Below are 19,836 nucleotides of genomic sequence, written 5' to 3' on the forward strand. Positions count from 1 at the left end.
GATGAGCTGTTATCTCGGGCGGAAAAATATGTAAATCTCGAAGATGCCCAGCCGCATAAGAGGATGGAGCAGCGACCTGGGGGAAGTAGAGTTGAGGGAGCGGAAAGAGGAAGTAGGAAGAGACACGCGGGCGAGAGAGAGGATGATAAGGCTAGGGACAAAAGACAATTCTCATCACATGTTCCTCTTAACAGGAGTCGTGACAAGGTGATGGAGGTGAGGGAGCCCGAGGAAAGGTGGGAGAAGTCGCGAAGGGCTAAGAGCAGTGCTAGGTTGCCTTCGCGGGACAGACGAGAAGGATCTGCATCTGGGAGTCGACCGAGGTCTCTCCCGTCCCCTAGGCGTGGTCAAGGCCCTCCATGGATAAATCAGAGGGTCGGGAAGCAGAGAGATGAAGGTCGAGGTCAAGGTGTTCCTCAGGAACTCGTCGAACCGAGGAGAGGAATGAATGAGGATAACCACCCTACGAGAGGAATGATTCATATGATCTCGGGGGATGCTACTGATGGAGACTTTGGGCGAGCTCGGAAGGCACATGGGAGAAGGTTGGAGAACTTTGAGTTATCTAGGGGTGCAGACCTACCCCAGGATCATGTCATCAGTTTTGGACCGGATGACCTCCGAGGCATTGTGGCTCCTCATAACGATGCCTTGGTGGTAACGGCCACCGTTGCCAATTATGATGTGGCGAGAATATTTATTGATAATGGAAGCTCCATGAACGTCTTGTTCAAGAGCACGTTGGATCAAATGAAGATGTGAGGATTTGAGTTTGAGCCGGTATCCACCCCGCTGTATGGGTTTGCAGGACACGCCATCCCGCCTTTGGGTCAGATTGTTCTTCCCTTATCCTTGGGGACTGATCCTCGGCGGGTAACAAAGATGATAGCCTTCACTGTGGTAGATATCCCGTCAGCATATAATGGAATCATAGGGCGGCCATCCCTGAAGTATTTCAGAGCCGTAGCTTCCACTTATCATCAGAAGCTTAAGTTTCATGTGGGAAAAGGAGTTGGAGTCTTGTGTGGGGACCGAAAAGCCGCGCGTCGATGTTATGAGGGGGTAGTGAGGGAGGAGGGGAAAAGAGCGCGTGTAGAGGTTCACACGATTAAGAGAAGAAGAAGTGATTGACTTTGTCCCAGGGAGGTATAAGAGGAGCATAAAAGTTGGAGAAAGCGCAGGGCAAGGCTTCAAAGGGACCCTGAAATGCTTACCACCTCAGAAAATATTATTACTCTTGAATTTATTGTTAATGTATTTCATCTTTGCATTTTCCTATGTAATCAGTTGGAATTCAATAAAACCAAGTTCTTATATTAAGTTCATGGATGTTGTTGTATTGTGAGGATGAAATAAATTTTATTTTCCTGCTAAGGCATCGCCTAGCAGAGGAGCAGTGGGGAGAGGAGCAAAAATTTTATTTTCCTACTAAGGCATCGCCTAGTAGAGGAACAGAGTTAGAGGGTGGGGAGAAATTTTATTTTCCTACTAAGGCATCGCCTAGTAGAGGAGCAGCGTGAGAAATTAAATTTTCCTGCTAAGGCATCACCTAGCAGAGGAATTAGATGGAGAGAGTGTTGAATTTTTATTTTCCTGCTAAGGTATCACCTAACAGAGGAGTTAGCGAGTGGAGGTGTTGAATTTCTATTTTCCTGCTAAGGTATCACCTAGCAGAGGAGTTAGCGAGTGGAGGTGTTGAATTTCTATTTTCCTGCTAAGGTATCACCTAGCAGAGGAGTTAGATGGTAGAGATGTTGAATTTTTATTTTCCTGCTAAGGCGTCACCTAGCAGAGGAGTAAGAGGGTGATGATGTTGAATTTTTATTTTCCTGCTAAGGCCCGGCTTAGCAGAGGAGTTAGAGGGTGGAGGGGTTGATTTTATTTTCCTGCTAAGGCCCGGCTTAGCAGAGGAGTTAGAGGGTGGAGGTGTTGAATTTCTATTTTCCTGCTAAGGTATCACCTAGCAGAGGAGTTAGAGGGTAGAGATGTTGAATTTCTACTTTCCTGCTAAGGCGTCACCTAGCAGAGAAGTAAGAGGGTGAGGATGTTAGCAGAGGAGTTAGAGGGTGGAGGGGTTGATTTTATTTTCCTGCTAAGGCTCGGCTTAGCAGAAGAGTTAGAGGGTGGAGGTGTTGATTTTATTTTCCTGCTAAGGCATCGCCTAGCAGAGGAGTTAGAGGGTGGGCGCGTTGAATTTTATTTTCCTGCTAAGGCCCGGCTTGGCAGAGGAGTTAGAGGGTGGAGGTGTTGATTTTATTTTCCTGCTAAGGCCCGGCTTGGCAGAGGAGTTAGAGGGTGGAGGTGTTGATTTTATTTCCTGCTAGGGCCCGGCCTAGCAGAGGAGTTAGAGGGTGGAGGTGTTGAATTTTTATTTTCCTGCTAAGGTATCACCTAGCAGAGGAGTTAGATGGAAGAGTTGAATTTTATTCTCCTGCTAAGGCATCGCCTAGCAGAGGAGTTAGAAGGTGGGCGCGTTGAATTTTATCTTCCTGCTATGGCGTCACTTAGCAGAGGAGTTAGAGGGTGGAGATGTTGATCTTTTATTTTCCTGCTAAGACCCGGCTTAGCAGAGGAGTTAGAGGGTGGAGGTGGCGAATTGTTATTTTCCTGCTATGGCGTCCCCTAGCAGAGGAGCAGAGTGGAGGAGGAGAATTAAATTTTCCTGCTAAGGCATCGCCTAGCAGAGGTGCAGAGTTTGGGAGGAAAAAAGTTTATTTGGTTAGTCGATAACGAAAGATGTTGGGGAGCAGGTCGTGGGGGTGTGGGGGCAACGCCCCCATAATTTTTTCAGAAATCAGACAATCATTCGCAAGGAGCGTGCTTGGGCGAGGGCCTGTTTGGGCGTCGGGGCGAGCTGGCGGATGAAGGGCGAGCAGGCGAGGGCGAGCTCGAACGTTGGCGATGGGCGAGCTGTAGGAGGCTTGGGCGAGCTCGGCAGGGCGAGGCTGGCATGTGAGATTGGCCGAGCTCGGCTGGGCAGGGGCGAGCGTGGAGATGGATGGCGAGGCTGGCTTGGCGTGGAGAGGTGCGCGTAGACGGAAGGACGAGGGCTTGGGTGACCTCGGAAGGGCGAGGCTGGCGTGTGAGCTTGGGCGAGGCTGGCTGGGCTGGGGCGAGCGTGGAGATGGATGGCGAGGCTGGCTTGGCGTGGAGAGGTACGCGTAGACGGAAGGGCGAGGGCTTGGACGAGCTCGGCTGGCATGGAGACGGCTGGGCAGGGGCGAGCGTGGAGATGGATGGCGAGGAGGCAGGGGCAGCAGTTGCACTTAGCTGGGCAGGGAGGCGGCGAGGCAGGGGCGAGCGTGGCGAGGGGATGGCGAGGAGGCAAGGGCGAGCGTGAGGCAGGCGGCGAGTGTGATGGCGTCGGGGCGAGCTCGGCAGGTGGATGGGTAGGATGCTCGGCAGGGGCGAGCGTGCAGCGTGGCAAGCAGCGAGAGTGATGGCGTCGGGGCGAGCTCGGCAGGTGGATGGGTAGGGCGCTCGGCAGGGGCGAGCGTGCAGCGTGGCAAGCAGCGAGAGGGAAGGCGTCTTGGCGTGCTCGGCATTGCGACTCGACGGGGGGCGAGCGTGCGGCAGTGACGAACGGATGGAAGAAAATGCACAACTCGCACCCGATAACTCGGGGACAGAACAAATAATCGAACTTCGAACCTGCGATTCAGTTCGACTCGGGAGGGGGAGACTGGTGATACCCCATGGATGAGCCCACTACCCCTGGCCCATCCCTAGCCCAAAGAGAAGGCAGGCCCACCAAGGGCCCTCGCCCAAATGGAAGACAGGCCCACCAAGGGCCCAGGTATTCTCCTATAAATACCAGGTTTGAGTGTTAATTCATTCATTCAATATTGTTTTCAGCAGCACCCTTAGCTGCTTCCCCCATATATCCTCAGTCACTGACTTGAGCGTCGGAGGGGCTACGCCAGGACACCCTCCTGGCCCCCTCTTAACGGTCTTTTTCTTGATTTCAGGCTCAGGGTCATCTTAAAGCCCACGTCTGAACTAGTGACGCTCGTTGGGATCGGACCCTAAATTTCCCGTGAGTCCCATGGATGAGCCCACTACCCCTGGCCCATCCCTAGCCCAAAGAGAAGGCAGGCCCACCAAGGGCCCTCGCCCAAATGGAAGACAGGCCCACCAAGGGCCCAGGTATTCTCCTATAAATACCAGGTTTGAGTGTTAATTCATTCATTCAATATTGTTTTCAGCAGCACCCTTAGCTGCTTCCCCCATATATCCTCAGTCACTGACTTGAGCGTCGGAGGGGCTACGCCAGGACACCCTCCTGGCCCCCTCTTAACGGTCTTTTTCTTGATTTCAGGCTCAGGGTCATCTTAAAGCCCACGTCTGAACTAGTGACGCTCGTTGGGATCAGACCCTAAATTTCCCGTGAGTATCATTCTACATTCTTTTGCTAAGCTGATAAGCTTGACAAGGATCGTGTGATTAAAGATGAATATTTTATATGGTTTAAACTGTCTTTTAATTACACGTGGCCTTTTTTTTAAATTACTATAAGAAATACTGCGATCAATTAGCTATCTAATTGAATTAAAAATGATGCTTGTGCTGAAAATTTAGAAACACATATATGTTAAAGTATTTGATTGAATTAAAGACGATGTTCATGCTGAATATTTTGAAATACATATGTTGAAACAAATATAGCTAATTATGTCAATGAATATATATTCCAATTTTTAAAAAGAAATTTACTTTTATAAATTGTTAAAAATTAATATCTTTCTTGTTATTATTAGGTATTTCAATCTTATCTGTCAGGAAATCTTTAGTGTCGATCTCCATTTCAAATAGATAATGACATGAGGGACAACTCCAAAGAAATTCATAAAGCCTATTTTCAACTAGAATTCAATCTTAATGTAATGTCATGGAATTTTTAGTGTCAATCTCCATTTCAAATTTTTTTTAGTTTAACTCATTGACATTAAAATATTAGAAAAACATATTACTTTATCACATGCTTTGCACGTGGACTTCTTTTCCACATAATTTCATCTAACTCTAATACTAATCCAATTATTAAATTTAATTTATTTTCTACTCATTGAAGTATTATTGAACAATAATTTATCTTAATAGCAAAAAATATAGTTTTCTAAACTTTAAATTAAGTACTTAGCAATAATTATATATTATTATGCAATATTTGAGTTCTCTTAATTAATTATTATTTGACTCCAAACAATTGTTTTTTATATACCAATTACAGAATCTCAGTTTGCTAACGATTTCTATAAACTCACTAATTGGACCCTTTTTCACTAAAGAATATCTTCCCTGCTTTATTATGGTTGTATCGCATTTGTTTGATACAAGGAAAATGTACAGGATCATCTGTGCACAACCGAGGACCCCGGATTCTTTATAAGTGACACGTTGAAGAGATTAGTGAAGATAAGATTGTTAGCCGTCGCGCGTTGAATTTAACTTATTCTTTTTGTATGTAAAATGTTATAAATGGATTTATGTTATTTAACAGAAGGCTTGCTTTTATTTTGTTCAAGATTTTGGCTTTCTATCCTTGATTTTGACAGTTGACTGATGAATAAGCGCATCAATTTGGTGCATAACTTTAACCATACATCAGCTACATGAATTCAAAATATCTTTATCTAAAATGCCATGAATGAAAATAACATCTCGTGTTTTCAACTGTTATTTAGATATTTAAAAAAAAAAAAAGTGGATTATATGATTGATAATCTTTTCTTCAAAAGCAAGATTAATTTGAGAAATCCGTACACAGAATGTCACTGCTCTGCTTATACAATGTCGCAAGATTTAATTACTAACAAGTACAGGTGATGAAAAAAAATTAATCTCGTCATCAGTCATTGGATTGTTAATGTGAAAATTATAAATTACAAGTGAATTCTAATCTACCTCGAATTAGTTCTTGAAAATAGATTGAATTACCTTGCTGATAGACCGCATGTCACCCAGCAAAATGCATACTCATGATGCCGGATTTTCGCCTCTTCTTGCCTTCAGGAGTGCACTTCACACCACCTGATTTTCCCACCTGATTCTCCTTTTCCTCCTCGCTTATGATTTTGGCACGTCGTTTTGTTAAAGGAGTTTTAGCTCTCCTTTTGGATGACTGAAGCTTCACTCCACTCTTCTTGCCTTCAGGAGTGCACTTCACACCACCTGATTTTCCCACCTGATTCTCCTTTTCCTCTTCGCTTATGATTTTGGCACGTCGTTTTGTTAAAGGAGTTTTAGCTCTCCTTTTGGATGACTGAAGCTTCACTCCACTTTTCCTCTCATTCCTAAGCCGCCTAACATGGAAACTATTCACATCTGAGTAACAAGTGGACGAACCTTTTGTGTTGCATTTCACCAGATCAACATCTCCATTGTTCACCTGAACCATTACAAATGAAAATGAGTATACAACCGGTCCATGCCCAGGTCCACAGAACTATACCCACATTTTGGCAATCAATAGAAGGGTGACTTGAAAAAGGACACAAGTGTAAAATCAATATTGGTAGGATGGATTACCAATTGCAGAAGGGCAGAAAACGTTCTAGCGACATCATGCTTCTCTTGACCCCCGACTATATCTCCAAAAGACGAGGTACTCGAATGATCTTGTTCCATGGAGAGCTTATCTAGAATTCTTTCACCGTACTTGTGAATATCAAATGGTGGGCGTGCATCCTGACACAGATGATGGCTGTTAAGTCACTAAATGATGTGAAACCTAAAGCCATTGTAAACCATGATATACTCACTTGCTCTTCCAAGTTCTTTTCGATTCTTTGTTTCCATGTAGAAACCCGGCTAGCCAGTTCAGTTTGCTTCTCACTTTCAGAAAGACTAGCTAGAAGAGAATCCTACAAGTACAGGTTTCGACAAGCGCGTATAAGATTGCCAAAAGTTTCAACAGGCAGTAACAGTAGACAGTGTGTAGCATTTTCTTGTTAAAATCATTCACACTAACTTATCTCAGCTTGGGAATAAAAAACTTTCTTCCAGAGAAATATCTGTGGTCACCACGTTGGATTCATCGATTGTCACATCAAAGTATTAATTCTTCATTGAACACTACAAAGCTTTGATTGTAAAGAGATCTTTCTCCTGCCTTGGTTTATGACATTATTAGCTCAAATTTAGCCACACCAAATAGATGAAAAAACGGCTTTTGATTAATGAAGATCCTTCTAAGGAAGTTAACATGCAGTAAATGAAGATTTTTCCACAGAAAGTAGTAGTCAAATGGTGTATATACATAATGTCAATTTACAGATAGTCCTGGACAAGCTTCCCCCAATGGTGTATTAAATTTAATGATATGATAACATCTTTTTGGCTTTAATGAGAACACTGCTGAATTGTGGGAGTAAGTCTATTTTCCAGTTCGATATGTTGAAAAATGAGTTCCTGCAAATAATTTAAGCATATTGCTCGAGACTGAGAATTCTCTTGAAATTTTTTGAAATGAAAGGTATGGAACAAACGTTCTATGCAATATAAATATTTTGTAAATAATTACGAGGACTAGTGTATCAAAAAAAATAAATTGAGAAAATTCTGGAGAACTTCAATTTGAACTAATCTCCTATTCCATACAAAAGGATAATAAATTCAGGTTCACGTAATCCCCAAAAAATTATGCAGAACCTAAAGAAATGGAATCAATTCCATAAGCTTATATGTTAGTGTTAGGTATCTTCGGAAAACTAAGAATGAGATACTCGAGTATCAAAGATACAATCATTTAAAAGTAATTGGATACTCAGATTCGGATTTTGCCGGATGTTTGACAATAAGAATCCACTTTTGTTCATGTCTTTCTATTATTTGAAGGAGCAATATCTTGAATTGCGCATAACAATCTATCCTTGCTTTATCTACTGCGGAAGAAGAGTTTGTGGCATGGTTTGAAGCCACCATACATGCATTATTATGAATGCAGGATTTTATTTCAGGATTTGACGTTATCGACTCTATAAACAGGATGCTGAAGCTTTATTGTTCTAATACTGTAACAGTATTCTTCTCTAGGAACGACAAATATCAAAAGGTGTTAAACATATGAAACTAAAATAATTTTCCATTATGGATGAGTTTGAGAAACAAAGAGTTTTTGTTGAGCATGTCAATACTATGCTCTTGATAATTGAACCTTTAACTGAAGATAACTGAAGATTTACAACCAAGATTGTTTTAACATGTTTTAAAGATGGGTCTTGGTTAATTGAAAACTTATGTGATTGGCACTTCAAGCTCTCTAATGTATTTATGAAATATACTTTAAATTTCCTATTATGTTCCGATCTTGTATGCGTAACTTTCATTAAATTAGCAGAAAAGTCTTCACAAGACATTATTGAGACCATTATCAAAGTATGATCCTTCATGAAAGTTAAATGGCAAAAATTGTAAATGTTAATATATGGAAAGAGGTATACACAAAACAGTATATGACCACATTAACTTACAAATTTATGATAATGAAAGATTATTTCGGATGTATTTATGTGGAGGTATTAATGAAGTTTATTGATTTGAATAGAAGGTTGATTGATTGATGTGATGTGGTAATGCAACACTTATATATATGGTCGGTCCTCTCTCAGTCCCTCTTCCGACAAAACAATAAAACGGTTCTAGATTATGAAATTAAAGAAAGGTTAGGAGTCAGAAATTATCTTTAAGAATTGCTTTCTCATCTGATAACTCAGTTATATAATCTCTCTATTTCGTGAGATCAATTTCAAGATGAGTTAATAATAAAAATATATTAACTTAATGCGCCATTCATTGGAAAAAGCTAAAGAATCTGTCTTACCAAGTGAGTCCGACAAAGGTCTTCAAGGCTTGTATGAGCGTCAGCACCATCATATTCATTTTCCATCCCAAAGTGGTGACCACCAAAATCATGCTGCACATGTTCAGACTTCAAAGTAAGTTTGAACATTTCCAGCATTTACATGCATTGAGGGGGTCTAAATAAATGTATGGCCTAACCTTTTCCTGATGTGATGGGAAATCTTTATTGTTGAAGACACTATCTGATATGCCAATATCTGGTGGCCCAGAATCTGGATCCCCACTATCATATCCAATGTCTTCATTGAGATCTTCAGGATCATAGGAGGAATTGTCCTTTTTCTTGTCCCCGATAACAAGTGATTGGCGCAGCTGCATATAGAAATTTGGCATTGAGGAAAAAACTTAGCACGCAAGCATAAATACAAAACACCGACCTTTTCATACAGTGATGAAGGTTGTGATTCACCGTGCATCTCTGAGGCATGAAATTTTGCCTCCCATATTTCAGCTAGCTCTGGACCAATAGGGCCGTGAAGTTTCGCAAGAGGGAATTCTGTAGCCACCGAAAGATGTTTCCTAGAACCGACCCCTAGCCTTCTGTTCATTTTCACTGCATTGGAGTACGAAGAGATCGAAAAGTATCACATGCCTACAATGTACATGCAAAACACTTCTTGTAAATCAAAATCACAGAAAATGAAGTTAAGAAAACCTTTTCTATAAGGTTTAACTATCAAATTCCCTGGTTCATGAGGATCCAAATGTTTCCATGGATCAACATCATTGTCTGAGTCAAACAAATCCTCAGATCCAGAATAGCCGTCTCTAATTCCATCATCGCCAGGAAAATGATAGGCAGTTGAGCCCTTTTGATCGTCATTTGATTGAAACCCGTGATCAGCACAAAGTGATTGATTAAAATCCTGTTTCTTCCCCACTGACAGCTTTTGGCCAGTTCCTGCAGATCTTCTCGATGGAGACTGAAAGCTCTTGCGACCCTTAGAAGTTAGATAGCTGCCTCCATAAAAATTATGGAGCCCTTTGCCACTCTTACAATCGAGAAAATTATCAACAGTAACAGCATCACAGTAATCCAGGAGAATGAAATCACGGTAAAGATCGTTTGTTGCTAACTGCAAGAATAAACACATCACTTTAAGAAAGTGATATGTACAGTCGAAACACCATGACATAAAACTGATATTAATGTACCAGATATGCTTCTAGCTCCCCATCATCACCTACACCATCTAAGCAGTCACCTTCGAGCACTACTAAATTTGCAGGTGGCCTCACAAAAAGGCTAGGTGACAAATCTCTAGAGACTGAACTATCTAACAAAATCTTTGTTTCAACTGAAAAAAAAAATATCAATTGACGCAATCAAAATTTTAAATTGCCCATAAATTAAGCAGCCTAAAAGATAGTGAAACTACCAACCGGGGATATCATCTAAACCCCAGAATGGATAATCTTCTTCATCTTTTGCAGGATGGGAAGCAGTTTCTTCCTTTTGAGTGGATGTGCTCGCAGATTGATCTTCTTGACTGTAAGAAAATGCACATCAGCGGCATCATACTGTGTTTATTTTTGTCATTTGAAAAAACGCAGCATAGTAGAATTGGTGCATAACCACTATTAATACATCTGACTGAATATTCTACAGAACAATTGGAGTTAGGTGTAAAAGAAAGCAGTGGTCACGGCCCACAGGCATCACAAGTTTTGAACTCGTGGTCTTGTTAGCATTTAAATGTCAAAAAAAAAATTTCATCCCTTATGCTGTCATGCATCAACATCACATGTCAAGTTTGGGAAAGACAAAATGAACCAATGATTCCAGCAGTTGTGCGCCTGTGTATTTGGCTATCAGTATATTAACAATAAAATCATTTACATTCATATATTATTGAAAGTTAGATTGCACGAGTATATTACGACTCCAAGAACAAATCTGATGGCTTAGAAATAGTGTTGTTTTTTTTCTCAAGTAAATAATTAAAATGTGTCAATGAACAAGTTCTTTGTGCTTAGCCATTACATCGGCTTCGCACAAATAAAAGCACTTAAGCAAAACAAATTCATACTATTGCAGGTGTTGAATTCACAAATCTATACATGTATAGATGCTAAATGATAAATTTTCTAGCCAGTTCACAGGCTTGCAAACCATCAGTCCCCATACAAAACAAAAGTGATACTTATCCATGACAAGTTGAGAAACACAAGCCAGATTTTCTCAGTAATATAAACCCTCAGCTTTCGCATTTCAAGACAAAAGCCAACGAAAAGCAAACTTCAATAAGCTGTAAGAGTAGAGCATAAATTTAAGAAACCTAGAAATTTAGAGTTAACCTTTTCTGGGAAATAAACTCCAAAGCATGCAGAACCAGGGAATACAGATACTCCACCTTCCTACCATAAACCTGCGCCGATCCCTGAAGAACCAAAGCAGCTACAAAATCCACGCAAAAACATCAAAAAAAGCTCCGAAATAGGGGGAAAAGTTAATTTCAAAGTGACATGAAGTACAGAGACTTACCTTCAGCAAAATTTACAGAGCTTAGGGAATCCTCGTTGCCCGAAATCTCACCAGAGCAAATTTTCAGCAGATAATCTTCCAAACTCTTGGCTAAATCCACGCTCCAATTAGATTCGAGATCTCGAAGAGGCTGTAATGTTTGGAGAAACTTCGCAGATGAAGATTCAGGGTTGTCAAATTCGCTATTCATTTTTGTTAATTACTTCCATGAATCCAGATTTCTTCGCGTAGTGTGGAAGATGGTTTGTGTGTGTGTGTGTGTGTGTGAGTCAGAGGGAGAGTGACTGAGATTAAAATTTTCGTGCTTTTCCCGCCTAGATTGGAAGAAAGTAGTAGGGGCCTAACGGAGAAGCCCAATAAGTATTTTTGGTCCAGGAGATCTCCATGGTGGTCTTCGTTATGGGTCGGGTCAGTTATGTGTGACTTGTCTTAAATTTTTATTAATATATATATTTATTAAAACAGATTAGACATCAAAAATAATTTATTCTAATTATTTTACACTTAATAATATAATATAGATGGTATAAATATATACTAAGGCTGCGTTTGGTTTGGAGGATAAAATAAACTAATGATTAGTAAGTAAATGATAAAGAAAATGATTGTTGTAGGAATGTATTATATGGTGTTATGTTTGGTATGATTTTTAAGTGTGGGATAATTTTGAATTTTTTGATGAAAGGACAAAATTGCCCCTTCTTTTTATTTTCTTCCACTCCGGCGGTGACGGCGGCGGGCTGGCGACAACGACGGTGGTGGGTGGTCTGGCGGCGACGCCGTCGGTGGGTGGTCGGGCGGCCGTCGACGTCGGCGGTGGGTGGCGGCGGCGACGCCGGCGGTGGGTGGTCTTCCGGCGACGGCCGGCGGTGGTCTGGCGGAGGCGGGACGGCGGCGGGCGATGGCCGGTGGCGGCGGTCATGGCGGGAAGTGGTGGTGAGTTTGGATAGAGGAGAAGGGTAAAATTGGAAAATAGGAAGGATTAAGATTTGGATAAATAATCCTAGGGGGTGAGAAGGTATTATTTTAACCCACCTAATATAACCTAATCATTCATAGGAGGTATTGACTTGGTTAAATAATCACGCGAACCAAACGACTGACTAGGTAGGATAAAATAATCAATCCCCCCTAATCACCCGAACCAAACGCAACCTAATAGGTTAAGATATACATAGAACGACATTTTCAGTCTTTTTTTAAGTAGATTCATGAAAATAAATTAATTAATTAGTCAAAAATATTTCGTCCATCAATTAAATATCGAGTAAACCATGTTTTTCAATCTTTTAAGTTTACGTGAGTTAAGATATAAACGAAACGATAGATAAATAACAAATCAAAATTATGGTAAAAATTTGTGTGAGACAGTCTTAATAGATCGTATTTTGTTATACGGATATCTTATTTGGGTCATCCATGAAAATTATTATTTTTATGCTAAGAATATTATTTTTTATTATGAATATCGATAGGATTGACCCGTGTCACAGATAAAAATTCGTAAGACCATCTCACAATAAACCTATTCCAAAATTATATGTATATATTCAGAACCTGAGCTCGTGACCTATTTCATAGGTCTCATCAACTCTTGAAGATCATGATTTGTTATAGGTATAGCATGTTGAGTGTATTTTTTTTTGCCTATTCTCACGTATGTCAAAAATCATTATTAGGTCTTTCAGCTTCAACGCAATTTTAATTCATTTTATAAAAATCAGGATCAAATGCGATTGATACTATTGTCAACGGATATTCTTGAAGCCTTGTAGATAGGGATGTCAATGGGTCGGGTTTTACCCAGACCTGCAATGAGTCCGCGTGTATGGGACGGATTTTGGCATACTAAATGAGTCATAGGGCGGGTCTCGGGTCAAATTTTTCAGACCCGTTCGGATATGGGACGGGTCATGGGTCCTATAATACCTGGCTCATACCGACCCCATATATGTGAATATAAATATTCTAGGGTTTTAGTTTTATTAATTTTCATTTTTTTAGTAGCTCACCTCAACTATAACGATCTTAGTTATTTCTATTTCCACTGTTGCATTGGAATATGCTTTTAGCAATAGTGGAAGAATAGTTGGTCATCATCTTAGTAGACTTGATCCAACAGCTTTGGAGGAATTGATGGGCTCGCGAAGATGGTTGTGGGGTGAGGTGAAAGATAAATAAATCACAGTTTTATTTTGTTATTGCACTTTCATTTTAATTTTTTTACTGTACTTTCTCTTTTTAAATTACATTTTTTACAATTTGAAATTACAGTTTTATTTTTTCAATACACTTTCTCTATTTAATTTTGTAGTTAATTTTTCAAGTAGTTTACCAACTTATCCCACCATTTTTGATGAAGAGGAAAATGATCCCGAAGAATTGTCTGAAATATTTCCTATTCGCTGATTTTATATTGATCTGTTTAAATTATTTTATGACTTATTTTTGAGGATGTCAAGATTTTTTTGGAGAGCTAGTAACCTTTTTTTTTATGTAATTCTTTTCGTGAAAATATTTTGTTTGTTATTATAAGTTTGGTCGAAGACATGAATTAATTTTTCACAATGTTGTTTTTAGAGGCTTGTCTGTTTCGTAATTCAGTCACGTGAGAAGAAATATTACTTTTTTATTTAAAAAAAATCGGGTCTCACGCGTCTATCGGGCCTACCCGGCCCGTATTCGAGGTGGGGTGGGTCCGAAGAATATTTAACCGGGATGTGGCAGATAATGGAGCAAAGTTTTTTCATGGGGAGGGTATTGGGTTTAGTCAAACCCACCCTATACCCGTCCCATTGATATCTCTACTTGTAGACCAATTTCACATGGAATGTGTTCCAGCGTGTTGTATGTCGACGCACTTCATAATCTATTTTTAGAAATAAATAGAGTGATTAACTTTTAGTTTACGGGTTGAGAATTTTATGATTTTAATTTGAGAAAATATTTAATTGAGATTTGAAATGACTTCATCACAATAACTCAAAAAATAACTATTCAAATTTTGAATTCAATTGATTTGTTATAATTGATTTAAAATTCATATATTTGAATCTATCGATTCAAATACAACCTTAAATTAATATTGATATATCTTTTCATGTAGTTTTTTTTTTAAAAAAATAAATAAATAATAGGTTCTATTCTAGATGGTACGTCTTGCGCGGTGATGCTATAGCTTCGGCGGCCATTATTTCATAAATAATAATTGCATTTTGAAATATCGAACTTGCTTTGATGGTGCAAAGTTCAGTCTTCATAATTTTAAAATTGTTGACTTGCCAAACTTGTCCACTACATATACAACAAAGAGAGTCGTAGGATATTAGAGTTTTTAATAGTTGCGGATTTAATTAATTAATATTAATATTGACAATATTGTATTATTAATTAAGTAAAATATTATACTAATTACTGGTTTTAGTCTCCTTAATATACTAGTTTTCTTTCCAAATATCTTTCTTACTATACATTTCTTTTTACGAGAAACCGAAATATAACAAGAACTCAAGTACATTGGGAAAAAAATGTTCTAAAATAAATAGAAATGAAGAAAATCATAAAAATAAAACATAATATTATATATATTATTTCGTGTACCATATGATTTCTACTTATAACATATGCTTCTATGTTAAGTAAGAGATTATTTGGATTGTCACACTTGGATTTTGTGGTCTTGGTAATATATATTCAAAAGTGTTGTAAAAGAAAATGGAATGAGATAAATACAAGAAAAATAAAATAATCCAAAGAGAAGCAGTCAAGAGGGCACACTTCATTGATTAAAAAAAAATAGTATTTTGATTTTGCCGACAAAGTCCTCAGCAGGTATGAAACCTCGTAGATACCGTACAAATTCTACATGTGGGATATGTTAAAGTCAGCCGAGAATTTTAAGACATTTGGATTTGAGAGGATTTCGTGAGATTTGGAATTAAATTTGTAATTGGATTTGTTATAATTACATTTGCGTTCAGTCCCTTCCATATTTTATGTATTCGACGGTAACTTCTCTTGACATATTATAATTTTCATATTTGATAAAAAAAAATTATGTGTTAAATATATAAATATAGAGAAAGATAATGCAAAAAACGCATTATGTTACTTCAAATGATTTATATATACATATACAAATATTTTGACTAATTGGAACCTGTAATAACTATCATTCGGTGTAGATTGTATGAACTTTCGGACTAACGTAATTTCATGTATATTATGTTAGTCAAATAAATCGAAATAACCTATATATTTTGGGCAGGATAAATTGTTAAAACATCCAAAATAGATATCATCATTTGAAAAAAGTATAAAACTAAAATATATATCATATTTCTGTAGTAAGTAATCAAACTATTGATTTTTCGCTATTATACATTATTCATTAATCATTTAACTATTTTATAATTAAAAATTTCAAACCAATGAATTCATATATCTGAATAATATTAACTTAAATTCATGAAATAAATTTTCAGAATTATATGACAGAGTATATAAATTATATTTATATCATATAATGGTTTTTAACGTACGAATACTAACTATCCAAGAATTAATCAAGGAAATTTTTATTTTATCTGAAAAATTATCACGGAAATTTTCAATTACTAAAAAATATAATCATTTTACAATTATCTTAAAAGTTCATTCTATAATTTTAATATTAAAAAATATAAATATTGAAATGTATTATTTCCATTCCATTAATAACATTTTATCATTATTGAACAAAGAAATCGTCCAAATGTCTGAATCAGAATATTCAATGCATATTTATCCAATTTAGAAACAAAATCATTCACGCTGGACCAGGCACGAGACCCAAAAAAATCAGTAAAATTGATAAATTAATAATCTCTATTATAATATTTTTGCCGGGTCTAAATTTGGGCAAGTTAGATAAATTAATAAGTCAATAAACTTTTGGAAAATTATGCATCCGTAAATATTTTAAATTAATAATCTTTTAAATATTCAGTCATAAGTAAGATAATTTAATAACATATGATTATATTTTTTTCGTTTTATTTAAATTTAATTCTTATAATTTAGTTTTTACTGTTGTTAGTCTACTATTGTTTGTTTGTACGATGAATTTATTTAATTAGTCATTATATTAAATATTATTGTAAATTATCGAACATAATGAATATCACTTACTTATTTTTTAAATATATATATATATATATATATATATATATATTTTATTTTTAAATTTATTCAAATAATATGATATAAATATAAGTGAAATACAAAGTTTTTTTGTAATTAAAGTTATATTGATAAATCGAAAAGGTGTTTTTTAAAATAATAAATTATTAATTTATCGATTTTTAAATAAATTTCATCGTTTCAATACTATTAATATATATAAGTTTTACTGTATAACTTATTATCTTTGTAATTTTTTTGTCATAAATTAAAATTTAAATAATTATAATTGGATGTATAAATGTACGAGGTTATAATGAGATCATATGGGAAACTAAATTCCAAATATATTTTTTCAATGTAGGGTTTTGTTGTGAGATGGTTCAATTATGTTCATATTTACAATTAAAAATAATAATATTTTGACATATAAATAATATTTTTTCATTAGTGACATAGATAAAATATTTATTTTATAAAATTGAAATGAATATGGTACAACATATTACCAGCTACATTTCGATTCTAATAATACAATAATTGATAATTTCCTTTTGAGAAATAGTGTTAATCCATGTAAGGAAACTTCGTATCCCCCCTAATAAATTAGTCCAATTAACCAAATATAAAACCAAAAAATTCAAATTTTAACATATTTACATACCGGTGAGATATTAAAAATCTATGATATATTCTATGACAATAAATATACATACGTGTTTTGTTGAAATTGAGATTATTCAAACCTCAATCTGCATATATTTAACGTCTTAATTCTACAAATTCACAATTCACAGAGGCATTCTGCTACCACAATCAACAATGGAGAAAACTCCATTTCCCTTGGTTGTCATCTTCTTGTTTCTCAATTTTGTTGCATTTTCAACTGCAGATTCTGTTTATGATTTGTTTGTTAAGTGCTTTTCGGAAAACAAAATCCCAGATTCGGAAATCTCCAGCATAATATACAGCCCCACCAATCCATCGTTCACAAATATTCTTGAGGATTATGTCAGAAACCGCCGATTTAATGTCTCAACTACCCCGAAACCCAATATAATCGTCACTCCAACGACCGAATTACACGTCAGTACCGCCGTTTTGTGTTCCAAGAAACTGGGCATCCAACTTAAGATCCGGAGTGGCGGCCATGATTATGAGGGTCTTTCGTACGTGTCGACTCAAGATACGTTTGTGATTCTCGACATGTTCAGTTTCAGGACGATTGACGTCAACATCGCTGATGAAACCGCGTGGGTTCAATCCGGTGCGCAGGTTGGGGAACTGTATTACAGGATCTGGGAAAAGAGCAAAGTCCACGCTTTCCCTGCAGGAATTTGTCCCACTGTGGGCGCCGGAGGGCACATCAGTGGCGCGGGATACGGAAACTTGCTGAGGAAATACGGCCTTACGGTTGATCACGTGATCGACGCAAAAATAGTCGATGCCAATGGCAGGGTTCTGGACAGAGCATCCATGGGGGAGGATCTTTTCTGGGCAATCCGTGGCGGCGGAGGGGCCAGTTTTGGAGTTATCTTGGAGTACAAGATAAAACTAGTTCCTGTTCCGCCGGTTGTCACCGTTTTCAGGTTGGAAAGATTCCAGAACGGTACTGCAGCAGACTCTGTTTTTCAATACCAACAAATTGTAGAAAAGATGGACAACGATCTCTTCATCAGAGTGCTGCTACAGCCAATTACCAGGAACAAAGTGAGAAGCGTTCGAGCAACGTTTATCGGGATGTTCTTGGGGGATTCAGCCCGATTAGTATCGATCACGGATTCTCAGTTCCCTGTATTGGAGTTGAAACAATCCGATTGTAAGGAAATGTCCTGGATCGATTCAGTCCTATTCTGGACCAATTTCGACAATACCACAGCCCCCAGTGCGTTACTCAGCAGAGTCCCTGACTCGGTCAATTTCCTGAAACGTAAATCAGATTACGTGAAAACCCCGATTTCCAAATCCGGGCTCGAAACCATTTTCAATAAAATGGTGGACATCGGCAAAGTCGGCCTGGTTTTCAACTCCTACGGCGGAAGAATGAGCGAAATCCCTGAATCAGACACCCCTTTCCCACACCGAGCAGGAAACTTATTCAAAATCCAATATTCGGTGAGCTGGGACGAAGAAGGTGAAGCGGCAGACAAGAACTACATCGGTCAAATCAGGCAACTGTACAGTTTCATGGAGCCATATGTATCCAGTAATCCCCGAGAAGCTTACCTGAACTACAGAGACTTGGATATCGGCACCACCGACAACGGTAAAAACAGCTACACCGACGGAAAAGTATACGGGGTGAAATATTTCAAGACAAACTTCGACAGATTAGTGAAAATCAAGACTCGGGTGGACCCTGACAACGTTTTCAGGAACGAACAGAGCATACCTACGCTGGCCGTTGGAGGAAGAAAATCAAAAGGCTGAGTGAGTGGCTTCGTGTATATTGGTCGATCGTTAGTTCAGTACACTTGTGGGGCCAGGCTCAGCTTTGGCTTGGATTGATCATTGCAAAATTTATTTTCGCACTCAACTAAATATATCCATTGAATATGTGGCATAGAATGGATTCCGCGTTTTTTTATTTCTGCCTGCGCACGCGCTTAGTCGAAGTCGAATTTGTCACGAAGAAAAATAGGTATTTTATTTATAAATAAAAAAAAATTTGTGAGACTATATCGTGAGTTAATTTTGTGATATATGTCTTTTATTTATTTATGTCATTTATGAAAAACATTATTTATAAAAAAATATATACTTTTAATTATAATAAGAGCATTATTATTTCGTTTTACAAATAAAAATACGTGAGATATTTATTAGTACGTACTGAAACGATTGTTTTATTATAATTATCATATTTTGAAAAGATTATCGTATGATTTGTTAATTTTAGTATACGAGGGCATGTGATGTGACAAATCTTTGAATATTCATTTAAGCAAAATATATTTTAGTGCATCTGAATATAACATTAAGATGTTTCGAACTCGAAACCGGAGATAATTTCACGAATTTGAACACACAAAGGAAAATGTTGTGGCAATCGATTGAGGATGGAGGATTAGGATTAGAGAACTTGGAAGCGTGAAATAAAGTGCTCTTAGAAAAAAAAAACATTGTGTAAGATACATACGAATAAAGAGAGACTGTGGATTATATGGCAAATCAAATTTTGAGAATGTTTGATATTGGGAGTGGCACAAGGAAAAATCTCCTATAATCAAGCGTCTAATTTGCATTCGGGACGAGGTGGTTTAGAAATAGGGTTCGGTTGATTTTGCCATTAATACACTACACCAATGGTTTGGTGGTAATGGCGGGAT

At 37.8% G+C, this 19,836-nt stretch overlaps 2 protein-coding genes across 2 annotated transcripts; one reads left to right on the top strand and one right to left on the bottom strand.

Annotated features, from left to right (window-relative positions):
• Positions 1-5,762: 5,762 nt before the first annotated feature.
• Positions 5,763-11,712, bottom strand: LOC140838664 (condensin-2 complex subunit H2-like). The gene is made up of 11 exons (XM_073205134.1): positions 11,348-11,712; positions 11,161-11,260; positions 10,246-10,352; positions 10,018-10,160; positions 9,518-9,938; positions 9,240-9,415; positions 9,001-9,174; positions 8,822-8,914; positions 6,762-6,863; positions 6,529-6,687; positions 5,763-6,388 (listed from the first exon to the last, which is right to left on the bottom strand). Exons 1-11 carry the CDS (start codon positions 11,535-11,537, stop codon positions 5,957-5,959), a joined length of 2,097 nt encoding a protein of 698 aa, XP_073061235.1. The 5' UTR covers positions 11,538-11,712; the 3' UTR covers positions 5,763-5,956.
• Positions 11,713-17,208: 5,496 nt separating this feature from the next.
• LOC140838665 (berberine bridge enzyme-like 21) lies at positions 17,209-19,186 on the top strand. Its single transcript, XM_073205135.1, has one exon. It carries the CDS (start codon positions 17,330-17,332, stop codon positions 18,935-18,937), a length of 1,608 nt encoding a protein of 535 aa, XP_073061236.1. The 5' UTR covers positions 17,209-17,329; the 3' UTR covers positions 18,938-19,186.
• The last annotated feature ends 650 nt before the right edge of the window (positions 19,187-19,836 follow it).

Source organism: Primulina eburnea, chromosome 8 (genome assembly GCF_022965805.1).
Source record: "Primulina eburnea isolate SZY01 chromosome 8, ASM2296580v1, whole genome shotgun sequence".
Taxonomy (NCBI): Eukaryota; Viridiplantae; Streptophyta; class Magnoliopsida; order Lamiales; family Gesneriaceae; genus Primulina; species Primulina eburnea.

Excerpts from the sequence above, each read along its gene's own strand:
- LOC140838664 (XM_073205134.1), bottom strand. The coding sequence starts at position 11,537 with ATGAATAGCGAATTTGACAACCCTGAATCTTCATCTGCGAAGTTTCTC. Across the intron at positions 9,939-10,017 it reads GGGAGCTAGAAGCATATCTG|TTAGCAACAAACGATCTTTA; the intron begins GTACATTAATAT and ends TTATTCTTGCAG. Across the intron at positions 9,175-9,239 it reads CTTCATCACTGTATGAAAAG|CTGCGCCAATCACTTGTTAT; the intron begins GTCGGTGTTTTG and ends TTCTATATGCAG.
- LOC140838665 (XM_073205135.1), top strand. The coding sequence starts at position 17,330 with ATGGAGAAAACTCCATTTCCCTTGGTTGTCATCTTCTTGTTTCTCAAT.